General features: G+C 38.7%; 1 protein-coding gene across 1 annotated transcript in view; it reads right to left on the bottom strand.

Moving 5' to 3' along the window:
* Positions 1-25,329, bottom strand: part of LOC118404933 — an 81,357-nt gene that overhangs the window by 2,084 nt on the left and 53,944 nt on the right. Inside the window, exons 31-65 of the mRNA XM_035804318.1 lie at positions 24,855-25,275; positions 24,310-24,459; positions 23,553-23,672; positions 22,963-23,171; positions 22,198-22,285; positions 21,484-21,657; positions 20,611-20,724; positions 19,973-20,230; positions 19,248-19,403; positions 18,552-18,742; positions 17,558-17,738; positions 17,031-17,156; positions 16,110-16,232; positions 15,650-15,769; positions 14,611-14,856; positions 14,106-14,234; positions 13,474-13,596; positions 12,800-12,928; positions 12,404-12,526; positions 11,721-11,837; positions 11,045-11,173; positions 10,659-10,784; positions 10,257-10,382; positions 9,480-9,608; positions 9,054-9,176; positions 8,343-8,465; positions 7,718-7,840; positions 6,979-7,218; positions 5,510-5,602; positions 5,226-5,341; positions 4,854-4,912; positions 2,675-2,853; positions 1,945-2,107; positions 985-1,173; positions 79-262 (exon numbers count right to left, since the gene is read on the bottom strand). Of these exons, the coding sequence (XP_035660211.1) occupies positions 79-262; positions 985-1,173; positions 1,945-2,107; positions 2,675-2,853; positions 4,854-4,912; positions 5,226-5,341; positions 5,510-5,602; positions 6,979-7,218; positions 7,718-7,840; positions 8,343-8,465; positions 9,054-9,176; positions 9,480-9,608; positions 10,257-10,382; positions 10,659-10,784; positions 11,045-11,173; positions 11,721-11,837; positions 12,404-12,526; positions 12,800-12,928; positions 13,474-13,596; positions 14,106-14,234; positions 14,611-14,856; positions 15,650-15,769; positions 16,110-16,232; positions 17,031-17,156; positions 17,558-17,738; positions 18,552-18,742; positions 19,248-19,403; positions 19,973-20,230; positions 20,611-20,724; positions 21,484-21,657; positions 22,198-22,285; positions 22,963-23,171; positions 23,553-23,672; positions 24,310-24,459; positions 24,855-25,275 (5,400 nt within the window). The remainder of the gene's footprint in view (positions 1-78; positions 263-984; positions 1,174-1,944; positions 2,108-2,674; positions 2,854-4,853; positions 4,913-5,225; positions 5,342-5,509; positions 5,603-6,978; positions 7,219-7,717; positions 7,841-8,342; positions 8,466-9,053; positions 9,177-9,479; positions 9,609-10,256; positions 10,383-10,658; positions 10,785-11,044; positions 11,174-11,720; positions 11,838-12,403; positions 12,527-12,799; positions 12,929-13,473; positions 13,597-14,105; positions 14,235-14,610; positions 14,857-15,649; positions 15,770-16,109; positions 16,233-17,030; positions 17,157-17,557; positions 17,739-18,551; positions 18,743-19,247; positions 19,404-19,972; positions 20,231-20,610; positions 20,725-21,483; positions 21,658-22,197; positions 22,286-22,962; positions 23,172-23,552; positions 23,673-24,309; positions 24,460-24,854; positions 25,276-25,329) is intronic.

Here is a 25,329-nt window from a genome sequence, read left to right as displayed (position 1 = left end):
ATCACTAAACATTAACTTTACCCAATAGGCCTAACTTCAATGCAAAGCGGCCTATTTGGCGAAATACTGGGCCCTTACCACAGGTGAAAGATAGTCGTCTTGGTCTTCATTCAGGTCGGTGACCGGAAGGCTATGAAGCGGTATCCATGACTCTATAGGCAAAACGTAGTCGACTGGCGAGAGATAGTCGTCCCGGTCTTCATCCAAGTCCGGAAGGCCATAGAAGTTTGCCTGGGGGACTGCAGGTGCATCAACCCTGTACCTAAACATTCCACGTAAGCATCTCTGAGAAATGATTGTCATGATTGGAAATGCTTTGGAAGCCTTATATGTAGCTCACATTTTATATTACGATCGCCCACATTGGCCGCAAATGTGGTTTCATTTCATGTAAACCAAGCAATTGCGAAAAATCTTAAGTCATGTTTAACAATGACCTGCAGGTATTGCATCAACAACAAAGGTAAGATAGAAGAAGTAAGATAGAAGAAATAGGCATTGCCAGATCGCTATTGGTAATAGGTAATTTTGCATTTCTGGCCTAAACACTTCCAAAATCCCAAATGTGATAACTTTAAAGTCATGTGGGCACATGTGATATGCGCTTTCATACCAAATTTGGCTTAGATATAAGGGCCTTGGAACCTATAATATAATTTTTTGGCTAAGTTGGAACAAAAATCAGTGACAGTGTATGCACAAATCTTTCATGTGGGCCTTTGTCCAATTCCCAAGGCACCTATCTATCAACACATCAATGTAGTTGGCCGACAGGCTGAATAAAAGTTAAAAACTTGAACTATGCGGCTCCAAATGTCTTACTGAGGGACGACCGGAGTGTGCAAGATGTCGGTAGCTTGAGCAATGAATTCATTCTACTATAAATCGCACACTGTACAATAATTCACGCTCTTTATATATGCCAAGGCTTCAGAAAATATGCATCACGGGTAAAGATAAGGGAAAGCCAATATTTGGCGTTACCTCATTTGTCTCATTTGTCTTCTCTTCTTTGCCAAACGCCTGGACCTCTTGGCCATACACACAACCACCAACAGGACGATTACCAACACAGCACACGCACAGCCTGATGCAATACCGATCAAGTCCGCTTCGGTCAAACTGACCTGACAGCGCTCCCCACTGTACCAGGCACCCTGTATTGCCGGGCAGCTGCGCAGGGTAGAGGTAATCAATGATAATTGTAGATGGAAATGCAGTCTTGTGGTTTGTGTTATTGACTTAGAATCTAATGGCTACTAGTTTAAATGGTTCTTGGAAATGTAGTCTAAACCTCTTTATCCTCTACTCAGTTGAAAATTTGCTTCAGCTGTGGACGTTCTCGTGGATACGACGGAACGCAGAAGGTGCCATGTTTGAGGAAAGCCACATCTCAAGCACACACACACTTGGTACTTATCTAAAAACGAAAGGGTCATTTCTGATGAAAGTGTACCAAACCATACAGTGTGGCCTTTCGTAGCTTGTATTTGGTGTACGAAACTGGTATGTAATGTCTAGAAATGGTTTACTGGCTATGTGAGACAAATAAACTTCCTCTGCTTGACAACAGGAAAGAAGGAAACGCGACAAAGAACGACATACTAAGACTTAACATTTACTGACTTTTGACTAATCTACTACTGTATAGGATAAATCAAAGCTAATTATATTTGACTTTTCTTTGTTCGACATGAAATGATTAGTTGAGATAATGCTTACTAATATGATATATTGGAATAACTGTGTAAGTTCTTTTACACGTTTTAAGGAGAGGGATGAAGCATGTAGAATATAGATATAAATTAGACATATCATGGTTTACATTGTTATTCGCTTTGTATCAAATTTACTGCACTTAGCCTCGTTGGGGCATGAATATGCAATAAACGTCTTTGTCATTGTCATTAAGGAGAGGACATAACTTGTATTTTTGGTGCTTACTTGCATCTTGGTCTTCCCTCCTGAACGTTAAACTCACAGGTTCCAGTGTTGCAGTAGTTTTCCTCACACTGACATTCTGCTACCACAGCTCCAGGATAGGGCTCACTCCGGGCACACACGCCCCCCTCCCCACATGGCAAGTCACATGACACTTGATCCAAGTCTGCAATAGAGGTCATCAAAGAAAAGCTGTATTCCAGATAATAGAAAATAAGCAAATTCAATAGTCGGCTCTAGTTTGATACCCATTACCTCGTCCGTAAACATGTTAAGTAATTACAACTCACACTAAGCAGTAGTCTGCGTGTCGAAAAAAATCCAATATGAAAATGTTCTATAGGGCTAGGGCGCAACAACACATCGACAGTAAAGGAAGTCAAATAATGCCGACATTTTGTTTTCCTTTGACGTCAAGTAAGAGACTGACCACTTCTGATTACTGATCGGCCCAAGACCTGAAATTCCAATCAGTCTCATCGATTTTCTACAAAAATGCTATAACACTGTGTGTAATTAAAACGGAGTCTTGGCGCATGCTTCCAGTGCTTCTACGGCCTATAAATACGTATATCATCATCATTATGAACGTATACCATGCAGTGTAGTCTGTCATGTTTGCAAAAAGTAAAATAGCAAAGATCAAGTACAGCCAATACGAAAACGCAAAGAAGTACTTCTGAATTTGTGGAGCGTGTAACAGTAAACCAAAAGGTCGACCGATGACGCCTACCTTCTTTACTGAGTTTGGTCGGCTCTAGGCTGTCACTGTTGACCTGCAGGTCCGAGTCAAACGTCCCACTATCGATTGCCCTCTGAAGGTTCGTCCTCGCCGCCTGATGGATGATGGAGTCAGGTTCCGAGTCTTCAACGGTGAAAACTGCTGCGTATCTGGCTTGCACGCTGCCGGGGCTACAAAGTGTATTGACATATATACTCAACAATACTTCAACAAATGGCAGTGAAAAATCTGCTATGTTAGTGTTTGATAGTAATATCGTGACCTGACTAAATGAAGCTGCCAGAAGCCCTTTTACTACCATGCCATTGAAGCCACTAGAAGTTTATTGCCCAATATCTATGGATCATACAGACAGGAATAAATGAGAAATAATCATAATCTTGTTGATTTGTGCATTTGTGATAACTGAATCATTTTTATGGTACTATTTGTTATTATGGTGCTTATTGCTGTTATGGCTGATTATCATAGTCATAATCCTGTTACTATCAAGTAATATAATGTTCAGAACCGGTCTCACTAAATACCAAAAACAACCGAAAACAACCGAAAACAACTGAAAACAACTTGAAATATACCGAAAACAACCGAAAACAACTCGACAAATACCGAAAACAACTCGAAGCCACCTAAACAATATCAAAGCAATCATGAACAACCTATCAGAACCCGAAAAAAGCCGGAAAACAACTCGTAAACAACAACAATGTCTATTTTATCTTCATCTACTGGCTACTATCCCTTGAATTATTTTCTCCACGGCCAGGGGAGAGAATGGAGTGATTCTGAAGGAAGGGTTCTTTCAGCAAAGGGAATGTAGCCGGTGAAAACACCTTTCCATTGATCACACGCTGTTTTATGGTGTAAAGCAGAATCCCTTTTTTGATCATTCAGTTTAATCTGGGGCCTCTGTGGTAATACACGTTTGCGGTTTTTCCATTTACGTGGGGCCGTGTGGCGCAGTGGCGGGATGAACGCCTCGTGACCGAAAGGTTGCGGGTTCTAATCCCGCTGCCGTGTTACCGTTCTTGTGTCCTTGGGAAAGGCACTTTACACGTATTTCCTCACTATACTCAGGTGAAAATGAGTACTAGCTTCGGCTAGGGCCGTCCCTCGGATAGGACGTTAAATGGAGGTCCCGTGTCTGGGGAGAGCCATACCCCAGGCACGTTAAAGAACCCGCCACATGTGCGATGGTGCGGTGTGAGTGGTCCAAAACCTACAGTCCCTGGCCGCACATGGGGCAATTACTGTCGTATTGAGGCCATTAGGCGCTGTATACAGGCTGCCATTTCAGACCCTTGCGGCTTAGTCCCGCCTATTGTAAGCTCCTCGCAATTCAGCCCCTGGCTGCGAAGAGAGAGTAGCCGGCCCAAACAAACAAACAAACAAACAAACAATTGAAATCGACTTGTTATGGCAGCGGAAATGCGTTATAATTGAGCAAGAAATATACTAGATTGTTTTGGTTGCTAGAAAAAAAATGTAGTACATATTAGCAAACTAGGCAGCAGAAATTGCCAGCAGTAATTAATAAGTAAACCTATTTTCTAAGCAGAGATTTCGTCGGGGAATAGCAGTGACTGCTATTTCTTGTTGTGGCCAATACTACACCAGGCCCCTACCGTTACCTCTGTTTGGAGTTACACAATAGATGCCAAGTAATATAGATATCCATTGATGATGTTTGCGAATCTGAATGCGAACATTAATATATTCGAACAGGCAAAGGAGATCGTTGACTTTACTGATATTGTCAAACAAATAAATCCATCGTAGCCTATAACTCCTGTCCAAAATAGAATCAAAATTATTAAATGATAGCCCACTGAAATGATTGTCTGTTGTTTATGGTTTTGTCGAGTTGTTTTAGTTTTGGTAATTAGTGAAAGTTGTTTTCGGTTGTTTTTGGTAATTAGTGAAAGTTGTTTTCGGTTGTTTTCAGTTGTTTTCGGTATTTAGTGAGACCCTTAAGAACTGCACTAACGTAGTGATGACAGATCGAGGATGCTAATTATGACCAGGTAAATGTGATTAGGTGCCATAGAGATCAGAAATGCCCAGTGATCTGAATTCGTATTTTCGTAACGCTGAGTCATCGGCTTTAAATCATCATATATAACAGAAAAAAAAATTGAAGTCGAATTTGACATATCTTGTCTGTACTTACATGAATCGAATAATGATGATCTCGATGAACCCCTGAATTCCAGAATAGACGATGGAGAGCTGGCAGTAATGAGATGATGATTATTAGATTAATGTTTGAAATTCTAAATTAACAGTAAAACCACATAATTCATAATTTCCCTATATATCATACTGATATTGGCTTCTTAGTCTTATCCGTTGATGTCTAAGACTACGTCTATGACATGGTGATCTTTGAGTCAGCGCTGACACTATCTAAAGAGATGGGCAGATACATTTATACTGCAAATCATGAAGTACAACTTAGACTAACGCTTAGTGGTAAGTTATCATTTTATTTCCCACACAATAAAAGCAAGGTAGAACTGAATTTTGACTTTTTTTTACTCACCGATGATTTCAACTGTGACGATAGTTCCATATACTCCTGTGAATTTGCGTCGTTGTATCCAGGTTTAAAGTCTCTGTCCATCGTTATTTGGGCAGGCACAAACTTCCGCGGTTTTGCTACAAAATACCAAAACTTAACCATAAAAAACAAGCAACATTATCTGATCTTCATGTGTAACTGTAAACGTTTTTGCATAAAATGGTAAAATCCTACAGTGGTATTAAATACAAAGTTTACATCCAAACGAGAAAATATCAAATAAGTTAAATTGCATACGAACTTACGCCGCCCAGCAGTAACAGTCATTCTAGTTTGCGTCGTTGGGGCTGCCGTACTTTTGAATTCGAGTGTAGTCGCTTCTGATGTTATGGTAATTTCTATAGTTTATATAAAGAAAGAAATTATTAATGCTCTTTTCAAATTTGTGAATGCTATTTTCACCAAGGCAAGGAGCTTTACTAACTTTTCTAGACTAAAATATAAATGTTCTATAGCCTGTATCTTCTAGTCTAAATGAACATAGCTGAGGAAAAAAGTATCGTTATATTTAGTGGCATACGCTTGTGCACATAAGGATCTACATAGAATTTCAAATACGGTACACAAATTTTAACCTTCAAACCACCGTACCTTTTTTGTGACGTAGATTACCGTATGGGGTCAAAACTGACCCCATAACGTTTTGTACAAAAACAGATTTTTTGGTGACTCTTTTTGTGATTTGTATATATGTATAGCTTCATTAATCAATGTTGGACAGTTTGACATGATTAGGTGAGAATAATTCTAGCTCATTATCATAATTTATGCAAAAGATCATGAGGACCACATTTTGCACTAATGCTATTCAGACCGGATAAAGGTTTTTCTTTTAATGCCAGCATCAACTTCAAAGTCACATAGACCCTGAATAGCTTATGCTAGGGCCACCAAACGTGATCCCTTTTAAGAAAATGTTAATAGCAAGCAATTTAAGTGAATAAAAAAAGTTCATGATGTTTCATGTTGCCATGGCAACGGAATTCTGACAAGCATATTTATTACGCAATTTTCTAATTTCATGATTCAAAATTCACAATTTATGCTAATTTGATGACGTCATCAGTCAAAATCCAAGATGGCAGCCAATTTAAGCTAAATGACGTAATGGTGTCGTCATATAACATGATAATGACACAAAAGTTGTTACCATAGTTTCGTTGCACATGTACCTCATTCTCTGAAAATTTCGTGATCATACGATAAGAAGTTTAGGCGTGGGTCCCAGAAGTTTGTTTAAAAAAATGCTGGGGTCAGTTTTGACCCCACTGAACCATACATACACTTTCAATGATAACTTAATCAACAATGAGCCAATCTCGGTAAAAACGTATGAGAAGCTATAAGACATATATACAACACATGGGAGGAAATTTGTTTTCAACCAGAAATGTCATAATGGCACATATAAATATACGTCTAGGGTCAGTTTTGACCCCATACGGTGGGTTGAGGGTTAAGCACAGGGCACGCTTTCTTAGATAGATTCGGTGCTATATGTAAAACACCACAGATTTATACTTTTGTACATTGTGACATCATTTTGTTTTCATATTTGTATATTATCAACAATGCTTTGGATATGTAGTCGTATGAAGAATAATAGTTTTATCCCGTACCTTCTGCCCAGTACATTGTACATTTTCGTATCATGATGAAGCTGAAATAAATAAATGAAAAGGTCTTCCCTGACCATGCTGAAACTATTTCTCACCTGTGCAGACTGTACCGTTTCCTACGTAGCCGGAATGGCAGACACAGCTGAATGAGCCCGGTGTGTTGGTACAGTTAGCGTTGTCATCACAGTCGTCAATGTCCTCCTCACACTCACGGACATCCACACAGCTACTTCCGATGTAGCCGGACTTACAAGGACAATTGAAGGAGCCTTCGGTATTCATACACACGGAGTTTTCTGTACAGGTGTGTTTGCCTTCTGTACACTCGTCTTCATCTAAAAATAATAATAAACGGAGGCATTAAAAGCATCAGTCGTATGAATTTATATTGTGGCAAACCACTAGAATCGTTTTCTGTAATTCAGTTGCAAACATTGATTCTTTGCAGACAGGTAAAATGTTTACGTCAATTCCATTTCAATTTTTTTTTCCAAGCGGATTACACTCGGAAGATTATTTTCTGAGCAGTGAATGTTATTTCAAATATGTCATATGTATTAATAGAAAGCTAATTTTATGATAACATTATATCCTTACGATGCGTAAGCCATGGTTATGTAATTGGTTCAAGGAAAAATACATTAGTTAGTTTACCTACACATTCGTAATCAAGTAACATATTACAGGGTATAGGGAGATTTTAAATTTGCTTGCAAAATATGTCTATGAGTAACAAGTGTAAATACTTTAATGTAAACCTCCCAGTTAGTTATCTAACAGACAGTATTCCTCTGAGTTACATTAAAACTCCCGTTTGCCTTTGTCCCGGCTTACCTTTACAGTCCGTTCCGTTGCCTGTAAAACCAGCTTTGCAGGTACACACATAGCTGCCCTCTGTGTTTCTGCATGATGCCTGTTCATGGCAGCCAGCTTGGCCACTTAAACACTCGTTCACATCTGACAATAAGGAAGTTTCTTTTAAAGTTTACCTGAGCTGTTACAGGCACAATAGCAACCGCTTTATATTTTGTTATCTGATATGTCTTTACTACTTAGGTACCTATCTTTTAAGTCTTAGTTTTATAAGTATGCAACTGGTGAATCGAATCGTAAAATGAATAAATGCATGTGAATAGTTTTGTCATTCTGCGTAAAAAAACACGAGGTAATATGCAATGCTAGACAAAGGTCGATGAAGGTTAGACATAGAATGAAAGAAAAGTCAAATAATATCAATTCAAGCAACTGGCCATGGCTTTGGAAATTGTCGGCAATTAGTATTCCATTGTCTGTCAGGGATGGAAGGCATGAATCCTTAGTACCCGAAAATTTGACACGTAGGACTTCTTTGCACTGTGTCTGTATCTATAAAATCATCAGTGTCAAACTCTTACAAGTATACAAAGTATGCAAAGAAGTAATTATAATATGTTGTGATAACAAGATGAGGATCCTGTACCTGTACATGTCATTCCTTTACCAGTGTACCCAGCATTGCATGTACAGGTGTAGAACCCAGCGTTGTTGGCGCATGTTGCGTTTCCATCGCACAGACCCATTCCGTTTTTGCATTCATCTATGTCTGAAGCAAACAAATCATCGATTACGTGCAGTTAGTAGTTTGGTCTTAACAACAAGTATAGGGATGTAAACTTAAGCTGTCTTTAGCAAAAGTGATCAACAAAATAATGGATAATTTCATTTTGAGAATCTAATATGGTGATGATTTATTTTGTAAAACGTCACAGCCTTTTACGCTGAATTGTGCGATACATTAAAAGTATTTTGCAATATATTACACGCTTACTTTACACATATTATGGCATAAAAATATTCATAAAAGACAAAATGAACAACACGAAGGACCTTTTTATAGAATAAAAAGCTCCAAATAAATTCTGTATTTTCTTAATACAACTTAATATGTTTCCATACTTGCTGATCCTTTTGCTTTCAATAAAGTTTCATTGATTACATGTTGATCTAATTTAATGTTTATGAACATCCATTGCCATCGTCATACAGCCTACTATAGAGCAAGAATGGAGCCAACAAGAAGGTGGACATGGAAATGACGATACTGATGTGTTTGTAGACAATAATTATGCATAAAGCAATGACAAACGATTTTAGTGTAAAATCCAGTGATAACCCCCTACCCTAGCCCTACCTTCGCACACTGTTCCCATGTCATTGAACCCAGCATTACAGGAACAGGTGAAGCTGCCCACGGCGTTGGTACATGTTGCCTGTTCATGGCACTTTTGAGAACCGTGCATACACTCATCGACATCTGAAGACAGCAAAAGTTCCTTTAAATTATGATGTTGATGAAATAATATGTGGTCCCTGACGGTTGTTTGCATTTTACACAGAGCTTATCCAGTGAATTTTGCATTACTCACAGAATAGGTAGCACAATTTCGAGCCATATTAGTTATTTTCAAGCATATATGAATAACTATCATTAAAGTAACAGTTAACATACATGGTCTTTCTGATGATATATATGGCCGTGCAAGGTTGACAGTCCTGAAAGATAAAAATCTTACATGTAGCTACGGAAGAAGGAAATAAAAAGAATGGGGTATCATACCGGCACAGAAGAAGCCGTCGCCGATATACCCGTCACGACAGGTACAGCTGAAGCCACCATCAGAGTTGACACACTGTGCGCTGTTACTGCAGTTCTGAGCATGACTACCCAACGTACACTCATCATAGTCTGATTAGTAAATGGCAAGAAACATGTAAGCATGAACAGTCAATGATATTACGCATTTTTTAGCAATCTGACACTAAAAATCGCAGATACATTGTTATCTTAATCTTTATAACTTATATGGTCACAAGTATGTTTGCCCTTTTCTGTTTCGTGAATAAAGTGTACTATTCTTCTCATTATACGTTCTACTTCTGTATGAGAATGATGGAAGCTTTTCGAAATTGTTACATTATCATTTGTAAAATTAAACTTCATAATGACCAGACATTACGCATGTTATTCTTTCCGTCAACGATACGTTCATCTATAGAAATTTGCATGATCTTCTTTTGGGGTTAAGTTGTATAATGTGCGCATGCAATTATACCTGTTTAAGACGACCTCTTTGCTTTATAAGTCTAAGTAGTTTGATGTCAAGTATAATATAGATGGATTGAAGGGTTGGTCGGTTTGGCAAATATGACTTTATTGTGCATTTCGTACTTTGCAGATTCCATGCTGTGATAACCATATGGCAGGACGAACTTGTACACGTGTTAAGCACAATGTCGGCCGAATTTAATAGTCGAGGTTGACCTTCTTTGTTCTTTTAACCATTTAATACATTGAACTTTGCATGTTGAAATGAAAACATAGTGTTTTACGTACCTGTACAGAATGTGCCGTTACCCGTATAGCCCTGTCTACAACTACAGGTGTATCCTCCCTGGTTGTTATCACAAAGGGCGTTTGGGTCACAATCATTCAGCTCATTTTTGGCACACTCATCAACATCTGTCAAATGTCAGAAATTATCATTAGTAATATGTTTCAATTGAAGCTTATGCAATTAGATTCTACGAAAATGTACTGATCATCAAGGTAACATTACTGATTCAACTGATGTGATTTAATCTAAAAATACAAGTGACAGCTTCTTCCCCTAAATCTTCGATAAAAATTTATATGGATAATGATACATTATTACGAGCAACATTACAGTCACACAAATATAACATCACAATGTCTATTATTGCTAGTTTTATATCAGATGTAAGAATGATGCCTTACCAGTACATGTGCGATCATCAGTACCAATCATGAAGCCACGGTAGCAACCACACATGTATCCGCCGTCTGTGTTGTTGCACAACTGGTCGCAGGCATTCATTGTGTCGCTGGAACATTCGTCTATGTCTGAAATTAACGCACCGTTTTTACAAGTTTCTGTATCAGTTAAGTACATCATTAAGCCTTGTGAGCATACATAGAAAACGACAGCAGCAAAAGAATCAAAATCACATTCATCACTAACATTTAAAACTGTTAGTTGCACTTGCAACACCGTTTTGCATACGTGCAATTTTTAAAATCATTTTCTAGATAAAACTTGGCCCTGCTTTGTCCTCGGGAAACACATCTATCTACCTGTTTCACATATCTATCATCCGACTTACCTTCGCAAACTGTTTCGTTGACAAATTTGTAGCCAGAAAAACAAAGGCACCTCTCGGTTCTGTTCTCACCATCCACATCCACAAAGCACGCTGCATTTTTGCAGGTTGTACTCGTACAATTTTGGGAAGCTGCAGAGATGGAAATAATTTGTAGATTCATTAACGGGACATGCAGAAAACACAGTAAAATAGAGGGCACATCACATATTATATTCCTGTTTAACAGTTGTCAATTATAAAGTAGTATTCAAACGAATTGTCCAAACATGTCTACTTTCTCAAATCACTACACTATACTAACGTTTCTCTAAATCAAGTTAATCATTTCTTGTTGTTTTATTTCATGTCGTTATCAGTATCTCTTGACTTTGTTATTTTGCGTTTTGTAGTCATGTATGTGTGTCCTTATTTTGTTTATGTACATGAGGAGAAGACCTCGATAAACAGGGTCTGCTTTCCGTCTCATCCTCTTTAAAGAAATGTGAATAAGTAAAAAAATTTAAAAAAGTTAATCAAGAAATAGCACTCTGCAGCGCTGCTGTAATATGGAAATGTTCTACCCGATAATCATACAAAATCCACAGGAAATACTATACAAGTCAACACCATAACATCGGTGTCTTAAAATCTCACCAACGTCTTAAGTTGTTCAATATCTAAACGGAACTTTTGTTACCTTGGCAAGAATCTCGAACGTTAGTGAACCCAGAAGCGCAGGAACAGTTAAATCCACCTTCTGTGTTGGTGCAGACTTGTTCACAGTTGTCTATCTTTTCTGCACATTCGTCAATATCTAAAAAAAAGACAGAAAATTTGCAATATTGCACTAAAGAATTACTTTTACAGAAAGCTGAGCTGCTATTTTATAGGTCATCTTTCATTAAAACAATTAATGGGCAAGTGCTATTACAAACAATCCTTTAAGTAGTAGAAAAATGTGATTATTGTTGAAACGCTTAGTGTTTCTATATTCACAACGCCAGGAATGTTTATTGTAAGTTAACTTCCTAATATGTATGTAGTGCGCTAAGATATATTTGCCGCCATATGCAGCCATGTAATTTATGTAGGACCTATATGGCCCTGTTTTCAAGCGAAAGCCGTTTACTGACAAAAAAGAATATTTCATTTGATTAGGCATAGCCACCACCAGACAATGATTGAGATTAACTTCCAATATTCATGAAAACATTTAAAGTAAACCTCCTAATACTTCATTTCTAGCCCGGGTATTCCGACAGTCATGTTTGTCCATAGTATCGCAGGAATATTAATCACATATTGGTGAGTTAATTGATAATCAAGTGCAGTCGTAAAATCTATTGTATACTATTAATTTGTTAACGCGAATTTCTTTACCATTACAGTTGAATCCATCGACCGCCAGCCTGTAGCCATCTTTACATCTACATGTATAACTCCCCTCAGTGTTGAAGCAGTCGTCAGAGCATTTGTCATTGTCAGTCAAACATTCATCTATATCTGAAGAAAGTATGGTATAAACATTACTTTATTTCTAGTATAAATTTTAAAATAAAATTCCACGAAAACTTCTATATGATTACACTTATTTGTCTCGTTGCTTACAGCTTACGGGTCCTTTGACCAAGTCATGTCGTGGGAGCGGTTTGTTATAATCATTGTGTTGCCATCATCCACAAATACGTTTATGTGTAATCAAAAGCCACGTAGTACAATTGAAAAAAAAACAACTACTTCTTCGGAAAATGAGAATAGAAAAAGCATATTCTCTACCTGTACAGTTCCTACCGTCTCCTTCATACCCATTGTAACATGTGCAGTTGTATCCTCCAATCAGGTTAGTGCAGACGGCTTTTGTGTCATCGTCACAATCATCTTCTCCCCTCACACATTCATCAATATCTGAGGAACAAAAACGCATCGTTTTCCAAACTATGAGTATGAATATTGTTTCTAAAATTTACAACAATCCTTCTTGGTTCACATATATAGAGTAATTTACTATAAATACTTACAGAGATATTGTACCAATCCACTGCATTACCACAAAATGCTGCTAGTAGGCCTAAAATCTAATTTATTTTTCTTTGGGCAACTAAGACTAACATACTGAATATCACGGATATCCATTAACGACTTCAGCAGTCTTAAGACGTAGCCGAAATTATAACATTCATGACGAAGGTACTAGTACTAAATATCAACCCAGGCACCGTCGCCTTGGCAATGACTTTTTACTGCCAGTCTTGTTTTGAAATGATCATGATACTAAAGCCATAATTTAGAGCGAGTCACCCTAAAACATGATCATCGGCATTATTCTAATATAGAATGTGTTAAAAGAATAATACATTATGATTTATACTTATGTCAATAGCAATTGCTATCTGGACGATATTAGCAGCTTCACTTTTACCTAGCAGGAGAAATTTATATAAAGTGGTTACCTTCACATTGAACCCCGTTCCCGGCGAACCATTCGTTACAGGAACAGAGATAAGATCCTGGAGTGTTGGTGCAGGTTGCCTCCTGTGCGCAGTTATTGATATCATTTGTACACTCGTCTACATCTGAAATAGAACCGTTAAAGAAGTGATTAAAATATTAAGTCCCTCCAATTATACAAGCACTAGTCAGGAGTGTTGGATTTGAAGTCAAAACCTTCGGGTTTAATTCAACAGCCCTAACCACAAGGTCACCGTTAAATTCAAATCCCTGGCCTTGCCCTTGGTGAATGCACTTTAATCCAGTTCCTCACTTAAAAATTAGCACATAGCTCCTGCAAACGACGTTCATTAAAACGTAGATTACACAGAGATTCAGGGTTTGAGGATGCGAGAATTGAGATAAGAGTTGGGGTCCATCTCGGTGTCAGTGGATAAAGCATTTGTCCTCAGATGCAGATTGTACTTTTTGCTGCCTTCTTTCATTTTGCCGTTTGTATCATGCAATGCCCTTTGCCGGATATGCAATACAGCCCTTTCAGGCACAAAAACGACCATCGCCATAATACCACATACCAGCTGTCTTTGACATTAAACATTTAACCAATTTTAAAATCCCCCTACTTGTAACTTACCCATGCAACTCACTGAACCGATCCCCTCGTATCCCTCTGCACACAGGCAGATGTAAGAGCCCTCCGTGTTGGTGCAATGGGCGTTCTCAGTGCAATTGTTAAGAGCATCATCTGAACACTCATCAAGATCTGAAAAGTCACAATTAAATTCCATTGGATATCTACTTGCGTTAGTATTACGTTCAATGGAATAAAACCTAACAATATCTTTTAATTGTTTAACAAAGTTTTCTTCACTAATAACAATACTCAGTGAAAAGTGTAATACCTTTGGCAGGAGACAAAAATAGTAACGTAGTTAAATGCTATGCAAATATTTTTTCGATGCCTATCATTTATAGCTTGTTGGGCTTAACATTTCATATGCTGTTCGCCGGTAACGATGAACTGCTTAAAGCAACACTCAAATGCAGATATATCATTCGGAATGCATATATTTTTTTGTTTCCCACACCAGGTGTATTCCCATAAAACGTTATGTTAAAACATTGGAACTGTAACAAACCTTCACAGGTGACCCCATCTCCTACATAGCCATCCCTACACGCACAGCTGTAGGACCCAGGGTTATCTATACAGATCCCCAGGCCAGGAAGACAGCTGTCCAGTAGCTCATCACACTCGTCCACGTTGTTACAGACTGTCCCGTGTCCGCGGTACCCAGTGTTGCAGCTGCAGCTGTAGGAGCCGATATTGTTGGTACATTCCGCATGCGTATGGCAGCTGTCCGGTTGGTCACACTCATTGGTGTCTACCATGTGCCAAGGTTAACAAAACAGAAACGATTAGTCAGTATTAAGAGAATGTGGCATGGCATAGCCGAGTAGCAAGGATACAAAACACTAGATCGTGTTGTCATCTGTTCGACTAATGGCACTCATGGCTAGACTTTCGGTCATTGGATACTCTTGGCACATTGATGGATACTTAACTTCGGGTAGGACGGTAAATATTGTGGAAGAAAATAGATAGGCTCAACCTTTCAATGTTGTGCTCTATACACAGTGATTTAACAACCCAATTTCTCTCTGCCTCAAAAGCTCCGGGACCTTCACATTTACCAACATGGGGAAAGTAGGAACGTGGAAATTTTGAATGCTTTATACTTTGTCAAAATGCCTCCGAACTGGGTGTAAAAACACAATTACATTTTCTTTCAGCATTTGGAATAAATATAACTGCAAAGATGAATTTTGTCAACATGATAATGTTAGGTTTAGGTTACAGCTGATAATAAAGGGTATAATATAAATATACTTTTTTTCACAACCATTGGTTTATTCTCACCGACGTTTTGGTGACCGTCTGTCACCTTCTTCAGGGCAATTTTGACTGGTTCACACTGTACTGCAGGACAGGTGTCGCTGCTCACACTTCAGATACGGTCTCCGAAACGTCGGTGAAAATATACCAATGAGTCTCTTTATTCAGTGACGTACAAACCTGATGGAAATATTCATGGAGTATAGGTTATATTCCGTTACATTTCTCCAATCTAAGAAAACGTTTACCAGGCAGGACAGTAACAATGAGTTCACACTTACCCTCACATTTCCGTCCGCTACCTTCATATCCAGCTTTACATGTGCACTTGTAGGATCCAACTGTGTTGTCGCATACAGCATTGCGATCACAAGAACTTGTAATCGCGCATTCATCAATATCTGAAACAAAGGATAGTTAGGAAATCATAAAGAGTCGTAGAAAAACAACATTTAAATGTCAGTGTTACTTTGTAAATTTAAGTCGCGGGAAGTGATTTAGCTCTCGTTATTGCATAGCGGGAATGGTGCAATAGGATATTTCGAGAGTTAGATATTTGGTTTGGCTGTCCTATACAGTGAGGACATGCATGAAGTGATCGATCCTGACAAGACCAAAACATTTGGGCGTTTAGGAAACTGGTTTGGAGTTTATTTTGTATGGAATTATACTTTGAAGAAAAATAATATTTACGTTTGGAAAGAATGCTTGATAGAAAAAGAAATTAGGCAAATTAATCACCTTCACAGTAAGTTCCGTTTCCAAAGTATCCGGTATTACACGAACAGATGAAGCTGCCCTCTGTGTTGGTGCACGTCGCCAGATCTGAACAGCCAGCTGTACCAAGAGCGCACTCGTCTATATCTAGAGAAAAAAGAAACAGTTTTTAATGCTATTGTAAAAATATAGATAACAGTTGCTGCGACGTTTACGTTGTTTTACTGGCTCTTGAAGAATGTAATCGGTTGTATAAAAAATAGTTCTGTATGACGTCATAATTAGTGTAAAACTAGGATTATGTTGCCTCAACTAAAAAATTGTGGGAGCTCAAAATTCACATTTACATTAACCCTATCCGATTATCGAGATTAAAAGTGCCGGTGCCAACTTTGCTGACGAACGACCTGTGTAAGGAAACCAAACTAAGTGACTTTTCCCAAAATTAAATGGCAACAATCTTGCTAAACCATGCTGGTTTTAATATGTCATTAATATCTAATATGATTTCATTTAGAATGAATAATTAAACATGCAAAATTTATGCAAATGCTCTTTCGTTGTCAAAATTCAATATTTTGGACAGGTTGTTGAAAAACATTCATATGAACGTTTAAAGTCAATTTTCATGGTATTTCGGGGTTATATGCTAAAAAAAATGGAAGTGATCCAAGATGACGGATTCAATTTGACGTCAATGTTGCTTTTAATAGCGGGAGTCTTGATCAACAAAAATAAACAAAACAAAAATACGTTTAGCTCGTGAATTTCTATTCTATACATGGAATCAATTATATTTAGTGGCATGTTAACTGTTTTGGCTTGAATACCACCATATGAAATAAGCAGTGAAATCAATTTGTACACATCTTGTATAAAATCGCAAACAGAACAAAGTTTTCTGTCAATTACATTGTGAATTATAGAAGTAATCCTGATTATTACCATTGCAGTCCAAGCCGTTGCTATCCACGTTGTATCCAAAGTCACATCCGCAAATGTAGCTACCCCGAGTATTTTCACAGTTATGAGGCTGTTCACATATCTGACCCTGGATACACTCATTGATATCTACCGAAGGAAATTTAAAAAAAAAAATAATACAAATTGAAATTAATGAAATTAATACAAATAAGTCAAAGAACGATTCCACATATTTACGCAACGCATCCCGGCAGCGTAGTGTAAACTTAAGAGGAAAAAAAAATATCCCGGCTGTTTGATCAAATGTCAAATAAGCAGTGGAAATGATTAAGCTCATGTGGATATACTTGAAGATATGTAGAGAAACAAGTATTGAAGGGATATTTTGTTTACCATTATTTTTATGATATCGGCTGTGACTATATATAATCTGGGCTGTAATTAAAGAATATTTTTATCCAGTGGTTTTCCAACCTGCTAGAAGTATTCACAGATACCACATGCTCATGCTAATCCTTTAGTAGAAAGTAAACGTTGGCATAACTTACCATAGCACTTTTCACCAGTTCCACTCAGACCGGTAGGACAGGGCCCACAGGTGAAGCCTGCTGCAGGTGCCACGTTATCTGTACACACCACACCTGGATAACACGGGTCCTCCTCACATTCATCCTTATCATCATCACAGAACTCTCCGGTGTAGGCTTCAGGGCACGAGCAGGTAACAACCTTTAAAACAAGACAACAGCATGTCCAGGACCAAAGACCCGTAGGTTTTATTGCAGAAAGTCAGCTGCTAGGAGAAAATTCACCATGACGTTTGCGTTCACAACACTTACCCACAAAGAATCATCCCAGCTTATCAGGAGATTTTTTGAATTATCACCCCGACACACACACATACACACTCAAACGGAGCCAAAAACTATTCATTTCATGAAGGTAAAACTCTGACGTGAGCCTTGGTCATAGTAACGGGCAAAAAATTAAAAATTAAAAAAATGCATTTCTATCTTTGAAACATTGAGTATCAATGTTTCAAAAAATTGTATGCGTCATATATAATCTCGTTATTAATTATAAAGCCTTAATCATCATCATCATCAGTAGCAGTATACTACTGATGATGATGATGATGATGATTTTGGTAATTTCCACTCATAATTACCATAATTACCTGAGATGTATACGTGAGATGCAGTAAACCATATAAAATACAAACCATACTAATGCTACATGTATGTAATGTTGACAGCAATACAAAGCAATAACACTGACGTTAAGGTAGGTCAATGGAGCTATTAATCAAATACAGGGCAGCTGCACTTGCGAAAGAAAGGGCTAACAGCTAATAAAATATTAGTCAAAAACATATTAATTTCATATTTTGTACAGTATAGAAAAATGATTGAATCGTCGAGGTAGTCAAGACATGGGATAAAGGGACTGAAAACCCTCGCCCATATACCGAACAACAATATGGAACGAATATCTCATGAACATATGATTAACAAAGTATTAAAGTTTTTTTTCCTGACAAACCTGAAACTGTCCAACCGGGTTGATCTCTCCAGTAAAGTCGACGGTGACAAAGTTGCAGGTTCCGCCATTTTTACAGTCACAGAGTTTCACCATCGGGTAAGACGACGAAGATGCACCTCTGTCGTCTCTGGCAACAATCTCCAGTTGCACAGGTAGAAGGCTGGTGGGTCTCCACGAAAGGAAACCGGTAACTAGAAAAAAAAAACGTTTTCGAAATCCCAAGTGGTCAAAGTCTCTAAAATAATCAAAGTCTCTAAAATATCTATTGTTCGCGGGTATTTCATAACTTTATTCAGTATGAATATAAGGTTATGATTGCGATACCATGCGCCCATTCATGTCCTGTCTTACACCACAGGAAGCTAACAATCATATGCAAAATGTATCACCGATACAGGTAGAACGAATTTCAAAATAAAACTCCACAATCTATTAAGTACCTGATAAGTAGCGTCGACAAATGACCACACGACCTGGGCTGTTATGCCCGATTAACAACTAGTTATACCACCTCTGACACATTTTCGTTCATCAACATATAATAAACAGAAAGAACAAAAAGAAAGTGTCCATATGTATTCAATAAAAAGTAATAACGTAAGTCAATGGTGTTTTCGATCGGACGAAAATACAAAGGAATGCCTCATGATGACAAAAAACTAATTCTTGCTTGCAGATATTGCACAAAATCCATACCAGGATTGATGGTCGCCCCAGGAATGGCATTGACATTGCCAATTGAATACGTCACGGGATTGTCCTCAGGGTCCTTCGCAGTAGCCTGAAGTTCAACCACTTGTCCAACCACCCCATTCACTGTGGCATTGACCGTGATGTTGGGTGGAAAATTGGCTGTTGGACAGAAATATAAAGATTAAGTTATGGAAAAACGAGATTATTTCTTATAACCAAGTGTTCTATTCAACTGACGTATCGTTGCAACATCTGTCATGTTTTTAAGTCATTTTTGCTTAATCTAAATTGTACGGGTGTCATTGTGCATGGGTGTCACTGCATACAGATGCAGTCCCAACATTAAGTCTTAACCCATATAGACATAGATAGACATAGAGAGTTAATACATTTTTTTTTCAACGCAGCCCCAAGCGGGTTAGGGGTTGTACTCTTCTACTCTTATACAGCAGTGATGCCAAAAAAATACTTATACCCCCTATCCACTAGAACAGCGCTCTCGCTGCGCTCTCTCTGCGATCTTAAATTTGCCAGATCGCTTAACGAATTGCATAGAAACAAAACTACGATTTGTGTGATTTGTTGTTTTCTCAGTCACATTTCTACATTTAGTATAATATACTCAGTATGAAAGCGAAGGTTGCACATATCCTATTTAGGTCGCAGCGCAATCGCCGTCTAGTGAAAAGGGGGTCTTACTAGCTTTCAAAAAAGTGCCATAGACTTACCCAACTTCTCTGCATCTGAATCGAAAGTCTCAATACTAGACTTGGTTTGCTCCCCAACTTCGGTATCATTTGTGCTGAGGAAGTCAAAGAGACATTCAACATTTGAGCCACATAGATCTTCAGCCTCACTTTGTTTCTCGCCAGGGACAGTATTTCGTAGTTGGCTCAGAAACTTTGGCCTGAAATCTGGGTTGGCGAAGGAAGTTGCGTCTTGTCCATCCTTGTACGTGAACAGACTTTCGTCTTGACTGATTTGCCCTGCAAACAAAAAGGGACAAAAACATACAGGGTGTTGCTTAGTTAGCATTGATTTAAGAAGAGAAGCCATAGAGTGCTTTTAATGAGAAGGATTTGTATGTGGAATTAAAACACCTGCCTAACAGAAGAAATCTTATCACGAAACTCTTAGACCGTCTAGTAAATAATCCATGAATACATATTTGCTAATATCATTGGGTGATATGTGGAACCATGTACCCCTGGTATTAAGTGTTATGGATTGAGAAATGAAATATAATATATTTGTGTTATTGTACATGTAAGATTCCCCGTTAATCAGTCTATATTATCGATATACTGTTGACAAGCGCTAAAATGGCAAACATAGTCAATGCCATAATCATGTTACATATACTTACAAGATAATCCCCACGGGAAGATTTCTTCCTCTGTCAGGTTTCTGTCGTCTGGAGGCTGCAGTACCGTCCCGTTAGGGTAGGTGAAGTCGTCAAGAATGTTGCCGTTCCAAACACCTAGGAATACATGAACGTGTAATCGCGACAATACATTCCAGAGACACTGGGATTGACACCGAGGACTTGGGAGCAGCCATGAAAGACCGAGTGCTGTGGAGAGAAGTTGTGCAACGCCTCACCCCGCCCGCCAGGGACGACAGATGATGATGATGATGATGAGATTTGTCTATAATAGCTGAGAAGCTTATAATCTGTACAGTCCATTAGACAACACTTCAAATTGACCTACTGTTAAATGTCACATGTAAGTCTACAGGGAAATTGGATCTTTAGGTGATATATCTTATGTCATTAGACCATAATCGGTATATTATCTGAATGTGTCAGCAATAGTTAAATACATGTAGGTGATAAACTGTGAAACTTAATTGCCTAAAACACTGAAAAAATACGTATATTTATATCAATGGTGTTTATAAATTTGGTAACAAATTATAAAGTATCTTAATAAAACCCTTGATGAACAACGTTTAACAGGATTTTGTCTCCAAACAGTGACGTACATTTCAAGATAAAAACACTAAAATACCTACTAAACGTGCCCATACGAGACTAATGAATCTCTTCAACGATATTCAATGGCCATCGTTTGCAGATTCATACTATTTAGATGTAAACAAAATGCCAAATACCCACTTAAGTTAATTACCTATACTGGATAGAGGCACACAAGGAAAAACAGCTTACCTAATATGAGTTGTATAGCTGTTTGCTATCATAGATTGTGCTATCGTTACGAGCAATTAATCAACATACCAAGGAGACCTCTGGTGGTGTTCTCTAAAGACTCGGGAGATCCGATCTCTGCATTCAACATGCGTTTCTGGGGCGTTACTGTCACTGTTACCCCCGAAGAGAAGGTTGCGACCACACTTGTCCGGTTAGAGTTGAAATTGTACTGAAGGGTCACATTGGCAAAACGCTGCGCACCTGGATGAAAAAAAAATAGTCAGAAGGATACATCGTTACCACCTTGTAACCGCATCAGATTGTATGTTTCTTTATCACGGCGTGTGTCTACAGTGTCGTAACCGGTATGTGAATGATAGGCACGTTGGGGTTTCTAACAAAAAGTTTGCTTACAGGTACCAGAAATAATATTGGTCTGGGTCCAGGATGAGGGCACCTCGTTTTTTTTTCTCTTCAAAATTACCCCAAAACTTTATTTCGCAGCAGTTTGATGTCGCCATACTCATGTTGACATTTTTCGTCACAGTTGTAATAGAGAGCAAACGTCTGATCAACGTAGTACCGAAAGAACCGTGTTTGTCTTTCGTATCTATTCTTACCATATTCAGAATGGTTTTGTTGAAATATCTTAAATTTTTCCACTTAAGTTATAGCAACATTCACAAGCCTGTGGCTTTATCATAGGTTGGTCAGGCACTATGCGACATCATAGTTAGTGGAGGCTCCAAATGCCACACACCCCGTATGAATAAGGTAGAAATTCTAATGATCATGCCTTACCGTTGTGCTCTAGGTCAGTGACGTTGATGTACTGTCCATCCACCATTAGTGTCATGTTAGTCCTGTCTTCGTTCAAGCCCATTTCAACCTAAACAAAAAAACACGATTAAAAATATCCTTAACGAATCATCCACTTAAAAATAAGTTTAGCAATACTGTATGATACATCCTCATTTCTCAAGGCACGTTTATTCTTGCTCTCCATACTCAGTCACATGATTTTCTCAATATCTTCTCCATATATATTCTGGGTAGCCATTGAGTTATAAAGGTGGCTATTCAATGTCTAGGAAGCCAGATGAAACCTCATCCATGTATTTCATCATGGATTAGAAACGCCCAGCACCAGTATCCTGCATCATGCTACGTTCCTATTTGCAAAGTGTCGGATACTTGGAGGGTACTTTTCAGCGTTCTCACGATTATGGTATTGCGTCTATTTGTCTCTGGGTCCCGGGTTGATTTTAACGGCAAGTTTAAAGATATACAGGGATGAGGCCGTGCCTTGAAAAATGCCTAGTGGCCGCAGTGTTATGCATCATATATAGGGAAACTGCAAAATTAACAGCCCACAAACTACCTGGCGGGACCCATTTTTAAACTGTGACGGTAGAGAGAGTAAGCATGATAGGCCAAATGCTAACAATTATCTTATTTATGTTTCCAAATAAAAATTCGAAGCGATATACATCAGCATTCCCCTGCTTACACACCTTGAACCATGAACTCGTTTATTTGCCAAGTCTACATAGAATAAGGAGTTACCGTTGATGAGCCTTCTTGTTTGGACGCAAATGCCGTGAAGACTGTAGCCTCGGCAGCTCCCTGAGTCCCGATGGCTTTCTCTGTGCGGCCCTGCAGCCTGAACTGGACATCAGTCCCGCTCGTCTTGACAAGGTTGAATTCGCCTAACCCGTTGAATGTGTAGGCGAGTCCGTCAAATGTCTTCATATGAGGGTCTCCCCAAGTTATGGCTGAAAAATGTTACCGGGTGAACATTGTAGACCCAAAATTTTAACTAATTATTGATACTTGCCTTTCTTTCAATTGAATCATATACGGTAATGATGTGACACCATTTCGGTTTTACACTCTGAAATACACTGCAACCTTGGACATGGTGTAGATACACATCAAGACAGAAACATAAACCAACAGCAGAGGTGAAGATGAGAACAAGTGAAATTGTGTCAACAGAGAATTGTAAATAGCCGAAGCATAGTACAATTTGCGGAGCAAAATAGCAACAGGTAATAAAATTCGATAATTATGTTGGCATTATGCATTCTTGGAACTTTCGTAATCTTAAAACGGAATAAATACATAATGTATGAGATCTCCAAAGACGCACTTACCTAGGTGTAGTGGCAAGTAAGAAGAACAGCTGTTCGGAGGCCTCTTTTCATAGTACATGTTACAGAAGTCTTCATCGTCAGACAGACTACAGCACCAGGACTTGGGGTTTACGTCAAGGCCTGAAAGACAAAGATCATTTTCATGCCATATGTGATGATTAAAAAGCGTTCATCTAAAATTATAAACAAAACAAAGATGAGGAAGTTTGTACAGAACGTGAAGGACTTTATGCTCTAATTTTGCCTGAAACTGACAGAAACGTTGCTAACTGACACTTGAAAACATGAAACATAGTAACCACGTGTATGTTGTGTTCATGATAGGTCATAGGTTCCATTCCTGGCATTCTCGGCAAATTGCATCCTTGGAAAATAATTCGTTAATGTCTTTCTTCGCTTACATACAATGGTGTAAATAGGCCAATTGACTTCTGTTGGTTACTAGGTAAAGGCACTGGAAACAGAGATTTGGGTTCAATACCATTTGGGTTCTACCTTCTCTTGGTAGTTTCAAAGAACGCTTGCAGATAGATTTGCAAAAGTTAGGTGTGACGGGTCGTTCGGTGTAATATAACCTGCTGCTGCCACGCCGCGTGCCTGCGAAGTTGGTGTGTTACGCCGAACGGCGGTTACACCGGCTATACAGACAGACAGATACAGATAACATACGCTAGACACAGTGGATAACAGCGCATTGTCCATTGGACCTAAATTAAGCATGAGTAATATATTGAGTAAAAGTGAAATGCAGGTCTACCGGTGTAATGTTTTCGTTGGGAATGCCGTAGGTATCTGTGATGACTTCCAGCCAGCGGTATTTCAGTGTTCAAGGCCAGGAACTTGTAGCAACAGTCTACACTTGAACCAGTCGGGCTGGCAAACAGAGGGCTGAGGCAAACTTCCAAGTCTGGGAATAACAGGAAAGAGGGCCATCGTGAAAATGAGCTACCACTGAGACAAACTTTCGATTATTGAGACTAAATTATTAGGAAAATCCAATGCCTTAATGTCATCTAATGCATATTGTTAAAGGAATGACTGTCGGTGCCTGCGCTGACTAATCGAACGTTCGGACATATTTTCATCTAGTGAGTAGCTGTACGCAGAGTAATGTTAACAAAATTAGCAAATTGGCAATACAGATAGCGGGATAAAAGTTTTAAACACTAAAAAAGCTTTGATTACGCTTCTTAATCAGCGTTTTAATTGCTGTTGCGACAATTTTTGATAGTTACTGTAACAATGCTTAGCTTAGCTTAAGAGCTTAGTATACATGAACAATGGACATAAACAATCCGATACCTTCAATTGATGCAAGAAGACTGGGGATTTCAGAGGGAGAGAGGGTAACGGGGGTACAGCGATGGTCCCGTAGTGCCTGCAGCAGCGTGCAAGGGCACTGGCCTTCTCCAAAAATCCACTCTGAAGGATCAGGTTCGGCGTTGTACCAGTCACGACACATCTTCTTGTAGTTCGTTTTTCTTGTTGCATCGCTCTCCAACCTAAAGGCCCATCGTCCTTTTAGTCCTGTGTTTCCGTTGACTTGATCGGGTCTGTAAGGGTTCGCCAGCTGAATGTTTTCAAAGTTTGCCCCGTTAGCACTGTTGTAGCCGAGGACAACGCTCTGTGTTTCATTGGTCCACAGCATCTCATCTTCCTTATAGGTTAGGAACGCAACGGAGTCTGACCCATCTGTGGCCAGGACGGCTTGGAACGTGTTTGGCTGAAAAAGAATGACCAATTAAGAGAAGTGGAGGAAGTGAAGTATAGACATCCG

Source organism: Branchiostoma floridae, chromosome 17, assembly GCF_000003815.2.
Source record: "Branchiostoma floridae strain S238N-H82 chromosome 17, Bfl_VNyyK, whole genome shotgun sequence".
Classification (NCBI taxonomy): Eukaryota; Metazoa; Chordata; class Leptocardii; order Amphioxiformes; family Branchiostomatidae; genus Branchiostoma; species Branchiostoma floridae.
The sequence above is the reverse complement of the archived record's forward strand: the minus strand, read 5'-3'. Positions and strand labels throughout refer to the sequence as shown.